This window comes from Sapajus apella, unplaced genomic scaffold (genome assembly GCF_009761245.1).
Source record: "Sapajus apella isolate SASKATOON/1434 unplaced genomic scaffold, GSC_monkey_1.0 scaffold27, whole genome shotgun sequence".
Taxonomy (NCBI): Eukaryota; Metazoa; Chordata; class Mammalia; order Primates; family Cebidae; genus Sapajus; species Sapajus apella.
Genome location: NW_022436967.1, coordinates 10651838 through 10671252, shown reverse-complemented (window position 1 = coordinate 10671252; position 19415 = coordinate 10651838). Strand labels below are relative to the sequence as shown.

Sequence of the window (19415 nt, the reverse complement as noted above, 5' to 3'; positions counted from 1 at the left end):
CCAGGCTGGAGTGCAATGGTATAGTCTCAGCTCACTACAACCTCCACCTCCCTGGTTCAGGTGATTCTCCTGCCTCAGCCTCCCAAGTAGCTGGGACTACAGGTACATGCCACCACACTCGGCTAATTTTTGTATTTTTAGTAGAGACGGGGTTTCACTATCTTGGCCAGGCTGGTCTTGAACTTCTGACCTCATGAGCTGCCCACTTCGGCCTCCCAAAGTACTGGGATTACAGGTATGAGCCACTGTGCCCGGCCTCATTTAGTTTTCAAAGTCAACCCAACTTGTGGCTAAGATATTTTAAAGTTCAATAAACCTGTTACTGTATCCTAAAACTGCTTACTTTAATACAATCAGAATGAGGTGACATATTCTTGAAACGGTAACAACATATGCTCATTGTAAAATGTTTTAAATAATTTAATAAACAGAAAATGTCAGAATGAAGTAAATAAAATATGTAGTAACAGATAATTTTGTGATTATTAGGATGATTATATAGCTACCTTAGTGTATCTGAATGGATATTTTAGCTATTCTCACTGTTTAAAAACCATAGATTTCGCCGGGCGTGGTAGCTCATGCCTGTAATCCTAGCACTTTGGGAGGCTGAGGTGGGTGGATCACCTAAGGTCATCAGGAATTCAAGACCAGCCTGGCCATCATGGAGAAACCCCATCTTTGGGGGGAGGGGGGAAAAAGAAGAATTTTTTTTTTTTTGAAATTTAAATTAAACAAAACAAAACAAAACAAAACAAAAACCACAGATCTCAAGATGAACTTTAATTCACTGACGTTTATAAACAATGCAGTTTTCAGGCCTGTTTTCACAATAAACTTTTGTAATTATAAATTGATCTAATAATACTTAGTATTGGGTAATTTATTTCAAATAAGATTATAATGAACCTATTAACAAATGAAGCAAAAGGTAAAAGTGATTAACTGAACTAATAAATATTTCTTTATACTTAGGTCCAATAAGTCCCAAGACTTTTAGAGAGAATGTAGTATAGTAAAACTGAAAGAATACCCCTCAAGAAGACAGATTCTTGGGTTCTAGAGGATCCCCCCGACAAATAACAATGAGCAAGTCTCAATTTCTATAGTCCTTAGATCCCTCAAATATAAATTTGGGAAATTACTTTACCTGCCTAAAGTAAGCTGAGGCCGAACCAGATAATCTCTTGAATAGTAAGATTCCATAAGGGACTAAAAGTACAATCTTGCTTCTGAAATTTGAGATATTATCAAAAGCTCTCAACAACACCGTGGACTGAGCGCATGGGCCTTAACTCCAGGGTTTGCAGGTAGCTTGGGGGAAGGAAGACTGGAAGTGGGGCCTGAATTTATCCAACCCACATAGAATGAGAATTCCAAGGCAAAAACAATAATAATAATAATAATAATGATAATAAACTCAAATATCTATAGGGATTAATGAACACTAAAGACAATACTTCAAGTGTTGGGAAAAAGGGATTATTCCCCTTTTTGGGAAACATGTTGGGACAACTAGATAACCTTCTGTTAAAAAACAAAACCCCATCAAATTTGGACTCTAATTTCACATCTTAAAGCAAAATCAATTTCAAATGGAACTAAAAACCTGAAACTCTTCCTATGCAACAATTTTGCATGTTCTTCATATGTACCCCAAAACCTAAAATGCAATAAAATAAATAAATGGGGAAAAAAAAAAAAGAAAAAAGAAAAAAACAAAAAACCTGAAACTCCAGAAGTACCAAAGAAACTACAGATTTTAAAAAACATTTTAAAAGTGCATAAAGTCTTTAAATATAATACATAACTTAGCAGCCATAAAATAAATTTGAATACATACAACCAAAAATTTGTGTGGTTCAAAAAAAAAAAACCCCATAAATAAGTAAAAAGACCTCTCTGAAGGGCAGTTTGGAGACAAGTATCCAAATTAAAAATGTCCATACCCCAAGCCTCAGTAATTTTATTTCCAGGAATTTACTTTATAATCATAATTTTACACACGTGTAAAATGACATGTACATGAATATTGCAGCATCATGCAATAACAGGAGATTGAAAACAAATGTAACAGTGGACTGTTCAATTATGACTTATTCATATAACAGACTATTATGCATGTATTCAAAAGAATAAGATGGCTCTTTATACTGCTATGAAAGGCTCTTGTGATATTAAAATATTGTGAAGGGCATGTATAGGATACTATAATTGGTGTGGGGGTGGGGGAGGAAGATATCCACATGCCTGTACTTGCACCCAAAATAGCTCTGGAACAATATGTAGACTGGTCCTTTGCCTCTTTGGAAGGGAACAGGGTGGCTGGGAGTAGTAGTGGGAAGTAGACTTATTTTTCACTGTAGAGTATATCCTTTTGAATTTTCTATCTTGGGCACGTATTACCTAATTTAAAAATCATTGTTTTAAATTACGTGAGGCCCTATTTTGCAACATACCCAAACCACTTTACAGGACCACTTTTACAACCTAGGGCTCATGGAATTTTACATGAAATACTCCAAAATAAAAAAAAGTAACTACTGAAGATAGTAAGTTCACAATAAAAAATATAAACTACACGAAGAAACAAGCCATCATGGAGGAGTGAGCACATATAACAGATAGGAGAACTGGCATCCCAAGAATAAATAGAAGCAGATTAAAGAACTAAAGTAAACTTGCTTAAAATTATTAAGAAATGGTACAGGCCGGGCGCGGTGGCTCAAGCCTGTAATCCCAGCACTGTGGGAGGCCGAGGCGGGTGGATCACGAGGTCAAGAGATCGAGACCATCCTGGTCAACATGGTGAAACCCCGTCTCTACTAAAAATACAAAAAATTAGCTGGGCATGGTGGCGTGTGCCTGTAATCCCAGCGACTAGGAGGCTGAGGCAGGAGAAGCCTGAACCCGGGAGGCGGAGGTTGCGGTGAGCCGAGATCGCGCCATTGCACTCCAGCCTGGGTAACAAGAGCGAAACTTCGTCTCAAAAAAAAAAAAAAAAAAAAAAATGGTACATAAGATTAAGAGACATTAAGAACAGAATGAAACCCTAACGTATCTATTAAGAGTTCCAGAGGAAGGAACAGAGATAATGGAGGAGGCACCTGAAAAAGTTAATGGCAAATTTTCTGAAAAAAAGGACAACATATCCACATACTTGAGTAGAGTAGAGTTTGGTACATAGTAAATCACATCAAAGCTACACCTGAACAAATCCTAGTAAAAGAGCAGAACCCCAAACACAAAAGGATCTCAACTACAATCAAAGGGAACAAACAGATTATTAAAAGTAAAGTCAAACTACAAGCTGACTTCTCACCAAGTGGAAGACAGTGGCATAATGCTACTGAAGAGCTGAGGTAAAACAAGGTCAATCTACAATTTTTTTTTTTTTTTGAGACAGGGTCTCACTTTATCACCCAGGCTGGAGTGCAGTAGTGTGATAATGGCTCACTGATCTTCTGGAGTCAAGCAATCTTCCTAACTCAGCCTCTTGAGTAGCTGGGACCACAGGTGCACACCATTATGCCTGGCTAATGTTTTATATTTGTGTAGAGATGGGGTCTTGCCATATTGCCCAGGCCAGTCTTGAACTACCGGGCTCACGCAGTCCTCCTACCTTGGTCTCGCAAAGTGGCATGAGCCACTGTGCCTGGCCCAATCTACAATTTTACATTCTAAACCCAAACTATTATTCCTGAGTGAGGACAAATAAAATTTTTTTTCCTGCCAGTGAAAAGCTACAGGACACACCTCACTAAAATAAAAAGTGAACTCCAAACAAAGAAATGAGATGCAATAATCAACAGTGAATTAAAGAATGATAACTATGTTGGTAAATTTAAACAGGACTATTTTAAAAAGATGATAATTTTACCAATTTGGGGGTGAAGTTTGAAAAAAATGCAGTAGAACTAAAGTCTAATAGTGATACTGTGGAAAACAGGATGAAGGAGGAATCAGAGTTAAAGCTTTCCAATGAGGGCCTAAACATATGATGTAGGGGATACTACCATGTTTGTAGTCACAGCACTTTTGCATATTTATTAAGAAATAATCTGTCAAATGTCAGAAAAGTATCTTAAATAGGCAGCTTTCTCTAATTCACACTAAAATGATGTTTAACTAAAATTCTTGTATTGTTCAGAAGAATAGGATAGTCATCCAAAGCAAAAACCAACGGAAATCACCAAAAGGACAGAAATAGAATACGTCTAAATCAACAGAGGAGAGAAAGTGGAAGAAATAAAAAAATCAACCTGAGATGGAAGAATAGTAGGAAACGAGGCAAAGAAAAGTAAGGTAAAGAGAAATCATAAAAAAAGATGATAGAAACCTAAATATACCAGTAATCATGAAACATATACACTAATTAAAGGACATAGTACTAATATTAGATTTAATAAAAAAAATCCAGCTATATATCATTAGTGTGAGAAAAATAAAACAATACAGATTGACTAAAAATAAAGGGATAGAAAATTAAATGAAACACTGTATTAATACTAATCAGATAAAGGCTGAAGTCAAATCTGAAAATCAAGTGTTAAAGATGTTTCTAATATGATCAGTTCTAGATCTACTGTTAGATGGCTTTGCTCAGTATGGTAAGCATAATAATCATCTTGCTTCAGAACATTTTTGTTTTGAGACAGTCTTACTCTGTCACCCAGGTTGAAGTGCAATGGTGTCATCTCAGCTCACTGCAACCTCTGCTTCCCAAATTCAAGTGATTCTCCTGCCTTAGCATCCCAAGTAGCTGGGATTACAGTTATGTGCCACCATGATCTGCTGATTTTTGTATTTTTAGTAGAGACAAGGTTGTACCATGCTGTCCAGCCTAGTTTCAAACTCTTGACCTTATGATCTGCCCTCAACTGCCTCTCAAAGTGCTGGGATTACAGATGTGAGCCACCACGCCCAGCCCTGCTTCAGAACATTCTCATACCCAATCTTTGTATGGCTGGCTCTGTCACGTTTTTGCTTAAATGTCAAGCCCTTTTTCTCGACAATCTAATATTTTTTAAAAAAGGTAACCTTGCTTAGCCACTTAATCTAATAAAGTCCTTTGTCATCCTCTATTCCCATTCTATTAATTTTTATAGCATATTTAATTACAGGTAATTACATATTGAAATTCTTGTTTACTGCCTGTCTTCTATAATAGACTATTAACTCCATGAGGATAGGGACACATCTGTTTTGAAGACGCAGTTAACTCCATTTCTCATATCTTGGTTTTTTTTTGTTTGTTTTGTTTTTTGAGACAGTCTCGCTCTGTAGCCAGACTGGATGCAGTGGTGATCTTGGCTCTCTGCAACTTCCACCTCCCGGGTTCAAGCGATTCTCCTGCCTCAGCCGCCTGAGTAGCTGACACTACAGGTGCAAACCACCATGCCCAGCTAATTTTTATATTTTTAGTAGAGACAGGGTTTCACCAAGTCAGCCAGGATGTTCTCGATCTTTTGACCTCGTGATCCGCCAACTTCGGCCTCCCAAAGTGCTGGGATTACCAGCCACCGTGCCTGGCCCCTCTTTCTCAGTATTTAAAAATGGGCTGGAATCCTATTATTAAAGACCCTGAGACTGGATATAGGCTCCAAAAGAATACGGGAGATATACAGTCATATATGTCATGGGTGCACAGGGAAAGGAGTGGCCTATGTGAGAGTGCTGAAAAAAATGACTGAAAGAAGTTGAGTGGCTAATTCCAGATGTTATTAAATCCACTCCTTTCTTCTACCCCGAGTAACAGCTTCTGGTTTCAAGCTATCCTTTTATAATTTGTCTTAGTATTTAACACAAATACAATTCCCTCCAAGATTAAAAACAATGGGATGATGATTCCATTCTACTTGTTATAATGGAAATAAGAAGCAGAAATTGGAGCAGAATATAAAAATTCATCAGGAAACTTAGCTAATCCTTTTATCTCACTGGTAGGTAATAGATGCATATGGGCATTAGCTCAAACAACAAAGCCAGTTGGCTTCAAAGCAAGAAGCTGGGATAAGAGGTGGGTAGTGTCAACTTTAGGATATCCATGAAGAAGTAAAGATTGGGTCTGGTCTTTTTGTTGGAACTCTGCAAACAGAGTTTGCAATTCTGCAAACTAAAGTGTTAAGAGTGAACATATTGAAGATAAAGTTGAAAATGAAGTATTTGTCCTCCAAGGTACATGTGTTCTTTTCCCCAACCTCCTAAATATTAGGTATCTCATGGGGTTCTTCTTATGTGACTTTTTTCGTTCAGTGGAATTTAAAAGATAAGTCGGAAAAAACATAGCTTCAGTGTATGTCAAAGAATACTCTACCTGGAATAAGGGAGCAGCAGTATATCTAAGTTTCAAGAATGTGAGATAAACTATCAAAAACGTCACATTTTTTGCCATTCCAAAAATATAAAAGCACAGTTTTAGTGAAGTTCCATTGCAATATTAAATTGTTAAAAATTATACTAGCTATTTAAAATTATACTAGCTATTTAAGTCTTCAAAACTTATGATTCTGTAAACATGCGAAGCTGAATAGACCATGTTGTGATACAATGTGAAGGACTGAAGCTAGGTAAACCCGGATTTAATTTTTAGTGTTGCTACCTACTAGATATGTCGCTTTGGGCAAATCTCATAGGGCTATTTGCAATTTAGAGACACTAAGCTCATCAATGAAGCTTCCTCCTCCTTCTCCTTCTCCTCTGATCTTTACAATCAATGGTGTTTTCAATAACGCTCTGGGAAGACAGAAATACTCTGTAAGGCGCCTTGTTAGTGCTGTAGGTGGCATGCCAATCTCACAATCTGAAAAAATACAAAGTGTACTGTCCAAAATGGTAGCCATGGTGGGGCTGAGCATTTTATATGTGGCTAGTGTTACTAAGGAACTCAATTTTTAATTGTATCTAATTTTAATTAATTTACATTTAATTAGCCACTTGTGGCCACTATTTTGGGCAGCATAACATAAAGCCATGAAAGCATGTTTTTTTTTTTCTTTTTTGAGACCGAGTCTTGCTCTGTCGCCTAGGCTGGAGTTCAGTGGCGTGATCTCGGTTCACTGCAACCTCTGCCTCCCGGCTTCAAGCGATTCTCCTGCATCAGCCTCCTGAGTAGCTGGGATTATAGGCACCTGACATCATACCCGGCTAATTTTTTTTGTATTTTCATAGAGACGGGGTTTCACCACCTTGGCCAGGGTGGTCTCGAACTCCTGACCTCAGGTGACCCACCCGCCTCCACCTCCCAGAGTGCTGAGATTACAGGTGTGAGCCACTACACCCAGCAGAAAACATGTTTTTATGAGGGTTTAAATCCTTGGATTTATGGGAACCAGGGAGGGTATGAAGAAAAACAACAGCCCACCGAGGTGGCTCACACCTGTACTCCCAGCACTCTGGGAGGTGGAGGCGGGTGGGCCACCTGAGGTCAGGAGTTCGAGACCAGCCTGGCCAACATGATGAAACCCCATCTCTACTAAAAATATAAAAATTAGCCAGGCGTGGTGGCATGTGTCTGTAATCCCAGCTACTCTGGAGAGGCTGCGGCAGGAGAATCACTTGAACCCAGGAGGTGGAGGGTGCAGTGGGTAGAGACTGCACCACTGTACTCCAGCCTGGGCAACAGAGTGAGACTTCGTTAAAACAACAACAACAAAAAACAACAAAAATAACAGGAAGATTCTCTACAAGTTGTTCTTGTTGAGTTAGAAAAATAAAAGATTCTCTACAAGTTTATCACAGAATGCAGTTCACTAGAAATGGTATAGATCAGCTTTGTGGTAACATATGCCTGGATTTACCAGATATATGTGTGATCCAAGCCAATTTACCTAAAATACCTAAACCCCAGACTCCCCACGTAGAACAGGAATACTTACCAACTTTACAGAGGAATTATGAAGATAAAAAGTTAATGGATCTGATATAGTAGATGCTTAACAAATCTGGTTTTCTTTCCCCTCCCAAATTCACTGCTTTTTACATGACCAAACTTTCCTCATATGATGGCCAAGTGCCTGACCTGTTACTAAATCTAATATTGACAAATATAGCTAATGCCAACTGTTTGCCAAAATGCGTTTTCGCCACCAAACTATCTTGTGAATATTTAATTTTTAAGAGCCTGAATTCTAAAAATGTGTGATTAAAAATAAGCGTATGTTCAGCTTTATGGAAAAGTTTCACAAAACAAAATTTAATCCTAAAACTACTACAGTATTGTGAAATGAGAGTGGATATTGGCTAGGCATAGAAACTAACAATTACTGCTTCTGAATTATTCTGCTACAAAACTGCTTAATTTATTTGAGGATGAAAATAAAAATTAAAAGCAAAACTGAACTTGTATCTGTTTTATAGTCAGAAATCTGGCTTTAAGATTTTTTGAAAAGTACTACTTGTTACATTTTCCATTAATATGAAATAACATGTTATAAGCCCATAAAATGATCTTTAAGGTTCCTTTCAATAATAAAATATTCAAATATCTGTCAGGTTGTTGAGCAACTGTAGAATAACTGGATATCACTTTTAGGCTGTTAATCAGAACCTAGTAACTGGCAGAAACTAACCTAAAACTGACTTCTCCATGGTAATCTCAGGAGCCTCCCTCAATGCACATACCATACAAAAGCAATCTACCACCTATGACTCTTATACATTTTTTTTTTTTTTTGATACAGAGTCTCAGGATGTCGCCCAAGCTGGAGTGCAATGGCACGATCTTGGCTCACTGCAACCCCCATCTCCTGGGTTCAACCAATTCTCCCTGCCTTTGCCTTCTGAGTAGCTGGGATTACAGGCACCCACCACCAGGCCTGGCTAATTCTTTTGTATTTTTAGTACAGACGGGGTTTCGCCATGTTGGACAGGCTGGTTTCGAACGACTGACCTCTGGTGATCCGCCTGCCTCGGCCTCCTAAAGTGCTGGGATTACAGGTGTAAGCCACTGTGCCCGGCTTTAATTTTTAATTTCTATCACAGAACAAACATTTGCCAGTGGAGACTGCCAAACTGTTTCTATGACTGTCTCTCCTAGCTATTTTCAGATACTGACAAGGCATAATGTGTGAGGACTAATAAGATTCTTTGTACTAATATACTTTGTTTTCTTCAGTGGCAGTTCAGACAGAGGGTACAAAAGCTGATCTTTTAGCTGGTTCAAGTCTGTATTAAAAATTTAAACCTGTACAGGATTTCTAATCACTTAACACATTTTCCAATGGGGAAGAAGCTTGTACTAGGTATAAAATGCTGTGTAAATCCTTGATTTAAAAAAGAATTTACTTAATTTGGCCTGTTTAAATATTGTACTTTGGCCCTAGTCTCTTGTCCCACTTGTGCTTAAGTAAACAAAAATGTATTAACCATTTCAGCTGATGTAAGTAGGCAGGCATCTTGTGTTCACATTTATATAATCAGAAGCAAAAACTTTGTAAGCTATGTATTTACTTGGTTGGACTGAATGTGTATATATATACAGAAGTACAGACAACTAAGAAATAAATTACGTAATTCACACAAAAAATCTCCTATTTCTTATCCCTATTCCAATGAACAAACTACAAACCAAAGCACTTCTAAACTATCTTCCAACTACCAAGAACTGAAACCAGAAGTATATATTTGTATGTGTCAATAAATCTCATAAATTCACAGATTAAATGAAGGACAAAACCAGCTTATTTCCAGACTGCCAACCCTATGATTTTAAGGCTTGCATGTACTCTCTCCAATAACAGGTCACTTTAGGTCTCTAATTTAATTATTTATTCTTATTGTAGTCACTTTTTTTTAAAGCTTAGTATGTTGCTCAACTGCATGATATACCAACAGGTTCCATGAGTCTGAAGTTTATTAGCATAAGCCAAAATGTATGCTACAACCACACTGTAAAAGAAGGGCTTCTAAATCAACTACCCTACACACAGTTCTCTGAAAACAAAGTTCTAAAAATCTTTAACTTGCATCGTACATGGGGGGTATGAATCTATAGCTCTTCTAAGTTTTTTCTTCCCAGTTCTGCTAAGTGAAAACAAAAGTCATTATCAACGTGTACTTGAAAAGACGAAAAAAAAAGAAACTAGAGACACGCCTGCTGGGTATAAGAGCTCCACCCCCAAAACTCAGGGCGAATATCCTTACCAGTCCTATAATAAGATCTGCATTCTGGTCTGTCCTCATCCGACATACCATGTTAATCATGGAAAGCATCAGCTAAAACTGGTTTAAAAAAGAGTCCGAGGTATTGCTCATACGCCCCGACTTCAGAGACTGGAGGGTTGGGATTTTACATGACCCTAAACGTGGCCTTACGGAGAGTAATAGAGAGAGGGAAAAAGGAGATCAGTGGCAAAAAAAAAAAAAAAAAGAGAAAGGAAAAGAAAGCTGTGAATTACAGAGCCTAAAACTTTAGTTTAGGTCCCAACTTCAGAAATCTCCCTTCCCTTCCCTGCTGCCCCACCCATCCCAGGAATCGGTTGACTCAAGAAAGGTTTAGGGACAGCGTTGACCGGTGACAACTATAGCGATTTTAAAAAATCCAGCAAAAAAAAAAAAAAAAAAAGAATGCGGGGGGGAAAGGGGGGGAAAAAGGATGAACGTTGAGAGCTGGTCGCTGGGGCGCCACCAGGGACCCCTGGTTTCGGGGCAAGAGCTGGAGGTGTACGCAACTCGGGGGAGGTGTGTGTGTGTAGGGGCGGGCCGGGCCTTCTCAGGTGCGGCGGCCGAGGCGCGTGGGTCCAGGCGACGAGAAGGCTGGGCAAACTAACCCGGTGCCCAGAGGCCTCCCCGTCCGAAGGGGGTTGTGCTTGAGCTGCAGGGGGTCCTTCCCCTCCCCTTCCAACTCCTCACCCGGGCCGTAGAACTTGCTGCCTTTGGTCACGTCGAAGACTTTCCCATTGACCGCCAGCAGGATGCGCGGGTTGCGGGACCCGTCGTACTGGCGCAGCTGCTCCAAGCTGAAGTCCCGCTTCTTCATGCGAGGCAGAGAGGCGGCGGGGCTCTCCTCGCCCGACCCGGCCCCGGCTCCCAGACCCCGCCGCCCCCAGCGCACCCACAGCCGGTAGGCCCCCAGCAGCACCAGCGCCACCAGCGCCACGTTCAGCAGCATCTCCCCGCCCCCCGTCAGAAGAGCCAACGCCGCCGCCGCCCAGCCGCCCCCTTCCGCTGCCGCTCCCGCGCCGCCCGGGCTCTCGCTGCTGCCGTCGCTGCTGCTCTCGCTGCCACTCCCCAGGGTGCCTAGCTTCACGTCCCCATCACCCGCCGCCATCACTGCCCGCCAGCGCCTTCCTCCTCCTCCCCGCCCCCTGCCCTCCCCAACACCACGGCCGGCCCCGCCCATCTGGGGGGCCTCCCAGCCAATAACATGAGGAGGAGGGGCGGGGTCAGGTCGGATCCTGATTGGGTGTTGACGGGGTAACGTTGTCTTGGATCTCTCCGGTCCCCGCCTTCGGTCGCAGGCCGCGCTCGCGTGCAACGCCCCGCCTACCTCGCACCACACTTCCCTGCTCTCGCTCCAAGCCTCCCCTAGGTGAAGTAGAAGAAGGGGCGGGTCTGAAGAAAAGCTATGACGGCCGCGCGCGCACGCTCATGGGCGGGGCGAGACCACAGCGCGTGCGCGAGCTCCTGAGCGCCACGCGCTCTCTTCTCCGTAACCCCTGCGGGAGGTACGCCCCGCCCAGTCTCCTGTGTCTGCGCGTGCGCCCGGAATCGCTTTCCCTCCCAGGCTTGATTTCGCGTGTGCAATCTCTTGCCGTCTTGCGCTGGCCCCTCCCGGGAGCTTCACGAGCGCCTTGGCGGGACGCCTGGCGAAGGGCGCGGGCAGGTGGTTTGTGGGAGGCTGGGGCACAGTTGAACTGCAAGGCGCAAACCGATGAGGGGTATCTGCTTTTCCCCAGTGCGCCGTCGCTCGTGTCGGGAAACCGGCAGCGTGGGCGGGCAGACCAGGAAACGGCGAGAAGTTTTGGCGACGAGCTGGAGTCTTCCTGGAACAGAGAGAAAGCGCGGAGCCCGCAGCGGGCTTCTCTGGCATCGGCAGTCTACGTGCTGCTCACGCTGGCTCGCTGCTCTTGTGGAATTTTAAAGGATTTAGACGAAGGGTCTCGTTATTTCTTGAATCATAATTTCTGCCGCCATAGGGAAGTGGACAGGTTGAGGTGGTCTTTCTATTTATCATTCACTCTTATTTTCAGCTTTTGTTTTATGTACTTGGGAAGTCTTTAACCTCTCACGTCTTTAAAATTCCGGTGTGAAAGTGACCCCTGAAGCCTCATGCACTCAACTCGTTTGACGTGTTCTCTCTTGCCCTTGTCTGTTGTCTTGAGTCTCATAGCATATGTTTGAAACTTTCACTGTCGGTTTTGGAGGAGCCACTGTGGATATTGACGGGGCAAGTGACAGGATCGTCAGGCTTGTAGAGAGATTATATAGCAACCAGGTGTCTGAAAGATTCGAGGCAGGGGAAAGAGTGGGAAAGCAGTTCGTAGGCTAGGGTATTTGTGCGTGAGGTGACACGCAAAGCTAGTGGAGGCATTAGAGCAGGGGTTAGCAAACATTTTTTGTAAAGAGCCAGATTATATTTTAAGTCTGTCTAAAATACTCAACTCTACCTTGTAATAAGAAAGCAGCCATAGACAATGAATGAGTGTGGCTGTGTTCCAATAAAACTTTATGGACGTCGAAATGTTAGTGTAATTTCAGGTATCATGAAATATTATTTTGATTTAAAAAATCATTTAAATATGTAAAAACTTTTTTTTTTTTGGCCTTGGAGGTGTGTAAAAACAACTTGTAAGCCATATTGCTGAGCCCTGCATTAGAGGTACTTGAAGAGTGACACAATTGGTGATAAGTGACCATATATTCTATCCTTCAATATGGAACACTTTTGGAAGTAAACAGGGCATTAATAATTATAGCCAGAGAAGAGGAATTATTAAATCAATTTATATCAGGCAAACCTAAGTGAATGGTCCCTAAGGTTAAGGGTTAGGAGAAGTCAAAATTGCTTTAGGACTTGGTAACAGAAAATGGGAGGTGCCAGTGTTGGAAGTAGGAAGATAAAGAAGAAACTGGTTTTGAGGAGAAGATAGCTATAGCAGTCCCAAGAGCCATATACAATTGGGACAGCATTAATAGGAAGAAAGAAAGCACCCAGAACCAGGCCACTCCTTATATCTTATTGACCAGAACTGGGCTATTAGCTATCCCTAAAGCAGTAACAGACAAGGAGTATGGGACATCCATGATTACCTAGTGTTTATCTATCTGGCTTTTCCAGTTCTTATGCAGGACCGTGTTGGGCGTTGCTGGACATTCAGCATCTCTGGTTCCTTCCAACTAAATATCAGTAGCACATCTCAGGCAGTGTGACACCGTAAAGCAGCCCATTTCCTCTCCTCCCCCCAGAGGTGTGATGCTTGTTGAGAACCACTGGCTTAGGCTCTCAGGATTTACTTTGGGGCTGAATTATGTGTGTGTAGATTTCTTTTCCAATTGGTTTGGAGGGAAGAGAGGAATTGGACAGTATTAAAGTTATGTTGTCACGGAAGTGGGGTGGAGAATGTTAGCTAACCAACATTGGCTGCCACGGAAGTAAAAAGTTTTCCTTTATACCCTTGCTAAAATAAATCTCCCGACTTCTTCACAGTTGAAGGCTTCCCAAAACCGGAGCTTTTTTGGATTCTCATTGTTTGCCCCTTGAACTGGGCTAGTTGGGAGTTCTTATTTTCCACTCTAAGTAACAATCTCTTGTCCCAGTAGGATACTCCTGCTTTGAATACCTCAATAACTTTGCAATTGGTGACTTGTCATCAGTTTTCTCCTACTTCATTCCTATACAAAGGGACTAGACCTGTGTTCTGATTTCCCTTGCTGAGACACCAATCTCCAGGGGTGCTCTGTAATGTAAAGAGAACATTTCAGAAAGTTCAATTGGCACTCAAGGGCCTCCATAAGTCCCTGAATGGCTTCCCTGCCTTCCCCTTCTGCAGCAAACAATTCCTTGGATACTCTCTATTAAATGATACATTTCCCCTGATGATACCTAGTCCCTTGCCCCGTTTATGCTATGTGCATTTTCCACTCTAGGACTTGGCTCATGCTGTTTCCTCACTGAGAGTACCCTTCTCATTTCCAGCCACACAGTTTCCATTAACTTCCCATTCTTTCGCTTAATTCTACCTCCACCCAAGGCCTCTAACTGTATCAGCCCACATTAACCTGTCTTCTTTGAATTTCTATGTATTCCTTGCCTATGCCATCCATTTTGGCCTTTTATTTTATGTTCTTGACTTTTCTGTTACTGAAACTGTCCTTTGGATCCCAAGATTTCCCCTTATCCTCTGTGAAGGCTCTTTTTTTGGACTTCTTTCTACCCTCCTTTTTCTCTTTATATACCTACCTTGCCTAAAGGACATCTACAAGAATCCATCATCTAGATTATTTTCACCTATTAGCGTTTTTTCCGACACTTCATCTATTTACTGATTTACCTGTAATCTCGCCTGACTTTTCTCTGGAAGATTTTAGTACTAGCCACCAAATATTTTTGTTTCTTTTTCCACACACATAGTAGATTTAGATTTCCCTACTCCATTTACCTCAAGAGGGCCAATAAAATGTGATTGGAAATGACTTGTGTCATTTACAAACAAAAGCTTTAAGATCCTGTAAACATCTCTTTGTTTCTGCCACAGTGATTAAATATTTTAATTATCTATTGTCCCATGACAAAGCACCTTAAATCTTAATGGTTTAAAACAGTCACCAGTTTAGGTTTTGTGGGTTGACTAGGCTCATGGGCAGTTGTCTGATCTTACTTAGGGTCTGTCTTGTGGTTCCAGCCGGGTATTGTCTGGGGCTAGAGTATTTGGAGACTCAGCTGGGTTGCTAGAATGGCTGAGCCTTTCTATTTACCAGAAAGGAGTCTCTGTTCCAAAGATTCCCTGATTCACATTGCGTCTTCAGTAGAGTAGCCTGACTTCTTGCATGGTGGCTTAGGATTCTCAAGTGCAGAAAAGCAAAAACTTCCAGGTTTTATAAGTCTCATGCCTGGAAATGACATATTGTATTGGTAAAAGTGGTCACAGGGGAAGCTCAGTTTTAAGGGGAGAAGAAATAAACACTTTGATAGGGGCGGAGGAAGAGTGACAAAGAATCTGGCCATCTTTATTACAAAAATTTTTGTCAACCACAGAGTTCCAGGAAAATGTGGCCATCTTTATTACTCTAATGATGTTTCAAATTGTGTAGGCTTCTATCAGTCAGGGTCTCAGAGAAAGGAAAAAGTGGAAAAGAGCTCCCAGTTAACACACATAAATATATGAATAAGAAGCACATCTCTGCTATTCTAAGTCACTGAACTATTTGGAGTTGTTTGGTATCAACTTTTGCATACTAACATAAAAACTGGTACTGGAAATAGGGTGGTTTTATAACAAAAATCTAAAATATGAGTCACTGATGTATATAATAATTGTGTTAGAAATATTTGTGGTTGGTTGGTAGGCAGTGTCCAGCTCTGACTTACTTATACATTTCCCAGTGAATCTAGCTCAGAAGTTTGCACCATGATATTCAATAAATAATTCTTAAATAAGAGAGATTGTTGTATTTTTTTTCTATTTTAGGGAATAGAGAATTTTTTTTTCCATATCACACATTTCTTGAAACGTAGAAGGGGTGCCATGAATCTGTTATTTGATGCTCTGTTCCAGTGCCACCAGTGAGTTTCCTGATGTGTAAGTTTGGCTCATGGGCAGCCCACCTTCTTACTTCCCCTTTCTCTCGGGAGCCATCCTGTTCATGGAAAGTGTGTTTTCTCCTCTGCTACCTCATACAAGTTTCATAGGAGTCTGCTCCTGCCAAGGGAGGCTTGGAGTAAGCTGAACAGCATCAGCTCCTTGGGGGAAGGGAAATTTCAGGTTTGGGAGCTAAGTTCACTTCCAGGGAGTGACAAAGCCTGTTGTTTGAACTTTAATTTACAGAGTGAAAGAGTTCAATGTTGGCCATTAATGATTTTGGACTTTAACATGAAGTTGATACTGATTACTTTGGGCCATAATTTAGAAGGACAGAGTGATTTAATCTCTAAACTTTTAATTTCTCTCTGGAAAATTAATATTGAGAGAGGGTCAAAATCAAATTGAAGATATCTTGTTGGTTCTTAAAGTATTTGATCATATTTTAGAAATTCTGATAACGCTGGACAAGCTGACAGGACATAGTTTGAGATGGCAGTAGAACACATTGTGACTTACAGCCTTGGGTACAGAATAGCATTGGAACTGATTTAACTGATATGTTGTTCTGACCCATTCAGAGCGTTTTGGGGACAGAATCTACAGTTTACCAGTGGCCCCAGAATGTCCTACAAAAGAGGTGAAATCAGTATTGGAGAAGTGGTCTTATGAAGATGGGAGCAGGACTACTCCAATTGACTGCCGACTTCTCACCCAATGGAATAACCACATCCCAACCTGATCTCAGTGGATAAGCCCATAGGGTTAAGGTAATGGTTTTCATACTCTTGCTGACACACCCTGAAATAGTTTTTAAGTTGACATGTAAAATATTTTGACCTGAGTTGCAAAACATGTAATTTTTTATGTAATATAAATGTAAATATTTTAAAATAGTGTTATGCCACTTAAAATGCAATCTAAATGAGATCTAAATCCATACAAAAGGAATACTCACCATCATTTATTTTCACAGAAATTTTACATTATACCTTTTCCTATTTGAATTTATATTTTCATTCTACTTCCCTAACAGAATTTTAATATATTTTGTGCCCAAATGTATTTTATTGCTTACTCTATTATTCTTTCCACAATAAAAAGTTGTTTATAGTCTGGGTACAGCGGCTCACGCCTGTAATCCCAGCACTTTGGGAGGCCAAGGTGGGTGGATAACCTGAGGTCAGGAGTTCAAGACCAGCCTGACCAACATTGTGAAACTCCGTCTCTACTAATAATACAAAAATTAGCTGGACATGGTGGTGCATGCCTGTAATCCCAGCTACTCGGGAGGCTGAGGCAGGAGTATTGCTTGAATCTGGGAAACAGGTTGCAGTGAGCTGAAATCATGCCATTGCACTCCAGCCTGGGTGACAAGAGTGAGACTTTGTCTCAAAAAAAAAAAAAAAGTTAATAATTAAAAAAAATTCCTTATAACTATAAGGTTCTAAGCGTCAAAAATTTCGTTTGAATTATCATTGCATTTATTGTTAGTACATAATGATCATACCTACATTATAAATTTTTACAAATAATTACTAAAGAGAACTAAAGTTTTACTGGAAGTATAGCTCTTAACGAAGTGAATGGAGTGTGCTTCTCCTCAATTAGTTCATGTATTTATAGGTAAATGTAACTTTTTGCTAGGCAACAAAATGGGAAAATATGTTGGGAGATAATTAGGTGCAGGGCTTACAAAGGCGAATAAATGATTTCTGTTAAATGTGTTATTTATAATAGAAAACAATATATGTAATAAATCTAAGTCTATAACATAAATTGTAGGAATGAATAATGAGGTGAGAAATGTTTAACAAATAACACTGAGCAGACATATTTGGGTAAAAAAATGAATATAGATTTACTGTGTTCAATAATCTTTTGGCAAAAAGTAATTAGAATATTTTCTCCTAAGGTCTGAATATCTGTTCAAGAAAATAAGAATCATTAACTTTTTAGTTATATATGTTCCTTTTTCATGTAACATTGATCTGTTGAAAGGAAATTTGGAATTTTTTTATATCCTTTTCCTTGAAATCATTTGGAATGTGCAACTGAGACACAGGAGAAGGAGATTTTGCATCAAGTGCTCTCATTACAGAGCAGGTGTACCTTATAGCTAATTGGTATTTCCCAGAATGATTTTCACAAATCTTGCATATCCTAATTCCGGGATGTATATGTGGAGCATGTAACCTGGCTCTGAGTTTGTTATCTGGATGAAATAGGGTACAACCTCCTTTAGTATTTTTCTTTGCTCTCTCAGCCACATTCTTTGACATCATCAGGAAATGGAAGAGGAAATGTCATTAGACAAAAATTAGCACAACCCCTGCCTTTGCCCCAGTGTGTCTACACTCAGAACACGTCAACACAGACCAAAATACCCAATTTCTAGCACCATGCTTTTCTCTTAACAGAAATATAGATAAGGAAAGTCAGGGAATCCTCATGTAGGTTTATTATACCCTTATTCAATCAAATATTGATTTCAAGACAGTATTTCGAAGTGTTCCTTTGTATAATGCCTTAGAATTTTTTTTGTACGCCAGAGCAATTTGGTATAGAAGGATCTGGGATGGGTAAGAAGATGCCTGTCTTTTATAAGTGTGAAAAAATGATTTTTTAAAATTTGTCACTGACTTGAAGCTTAAAAAATGATTTTTAAAGGGAGTTGTAAAAATAGAATTGATGTGACATCTCAACCTCAGTTATGTTTCAGGCAGCTCAATTTTGGGAAAGAATAGGGGAAAGTTCAATAAATGGAATAGATTTCCTTAAAATTTTCTATGCTTGTATTCTCCTCAGAAAGTACTCATGGAATCCCAGGGTAGACGTGCGCCAGTTTGAAGACTTCTAAGTTAAGAGAATAAAATTGAGTGGGGAAATGTGATACAGTTACAGGGTTTCCTGTTAACACTCCTGGCCTCTTGGGTCACCCCTTCCTCTTCTCTATGAAGTAAGATACTTGATGGTGAGAAGCTCTGTGAGAAACCTTGGCCCCTTTCGCCAGTCTTACTCTTGGGCCAGGCTTCTCTCAGGAATCATGCCTTCTGGCCTATTTCTTCGTGCTGTAGATTTTGCAGGGATGGACCTATGTAGTGAGGGGAGGGGAGGATTGCAGTTGCCCTGCACTGCCAGCCAGCACCTCAGTGTAAGCCTGCCTCACTCATCCCACAGTTTGATGTTGGGAGGCCCCTTGTTACCACACAGTCTCCAGCATCAGCTGTATCAGTAGGTGTGGTAGTTTTTAGCTGTCTAGTCTTTTGTGTTAGATTGAATTATGTACAAGTCTATGAAACATATACAAAATATTGACTAGCTTTACTTTGTTATGATTACTGAGTGAAAGTTCTCCAGTAGAACAACTGACATTTTGCAGCATGCAGGTGCAGGAATTTCTGATATGAAGAAGCGAAAGATCATAACTTTGATTCTTTATTTTCTCTTCTCTCCAATATCCAATCCAGTCTCTCAGCTGGCTTATACCTTGGTGGGAAAGAGGAGTGTGGTTTATTCCCAAGCCCTAAATACTGTCAGTCCTTAACAGTACTGTGCGTATTAACACAATAAATACTGTGAATTTTCCTAAGTTCTTTTTGGCCGTGAGGATATGTTCAATTCTACTTTTCCCCTCTAATAATATTTCGTATACATTTTATAGATTTGTACATA

The 19415-nt window shown here is 40.4% G+C and overlaps 2 protein-coding genes and 2 long non-coding RNA genes across 12 annotated transcripts in view; 2 read left to right on the top strand and 2 right to left on the bottom strand.

The window, feature by feature from the left end:
* The window catches only part of PGRMC2 (progesterone receptor membrane component 2), a 20707-nt gene extending 9026 nt beyond the window's left edge, over positions 1 to 11681 (bottom strand). The window contains exon 1 of the mRNA XM_032292301.1: positions 10852 to 11681. Coding sequence (XP_032148192.1) covers positions 10852 to 11341 — 490 coding nt within the window. The 5' untranslated portion in view covers positions 11342 to 11681. The remainder of the gene's footprint in view (positions 1 to 10851) is intronic.
* Positions 271 to 2703, bottom strand: LOC116560821. Its single transcript, XR_004273156.1, has 2 exons — positions 1728 to 2703; positions 271 to 1609 (listed from the first exon to the last, which is right to left on the bottom strand). It is a non-coding gene; the product is annotated as an uncharacterized LOC116560821 (long non-coding RNA).
* LOC116560820 lies at positions 8881 to 19415 on the top strand. The gene is made up of 3 exons (XR_004273155.1): positions 8881 to 9467; positions 10681 to 10690; positions 19405 to 19415. It is a non-coding gene; the product is annotated as an uncharacterized LOC116560820 (long non-coding RNA).
* Positions 11575 to 19415, top strand: part of LOC116560819 — a 226801-nt gene continuing 218960 nt past the window's right edge. For 4 of the 9 annotated variants that reach the window (XM_032292302.1, XM_032292303.1, XM_032292304.1 and 1 more), the window contains exons 1-2: positions 11575 to 12155; positions 16322 to 16510. In XM_032292302.1, coding sequence (XP_032148193.1) covers positions 11590 to 12155; positions 16322 to 16412 — 657 coding nt within the window. In that variant the 5' untranslated portion in view covers positions 11575 to 11589 and the 3' untranslated portion in view covers positions 16413 to 16510. Of the gene's footprint in view, positions 16511 to 19415 lie in introns of all 9 variants that reach the window. The other 5 variants (XR_004273150.1, XR_004273151.1, XR_004273152.1 and 2 more) reach the window with 2 other exon arrangements.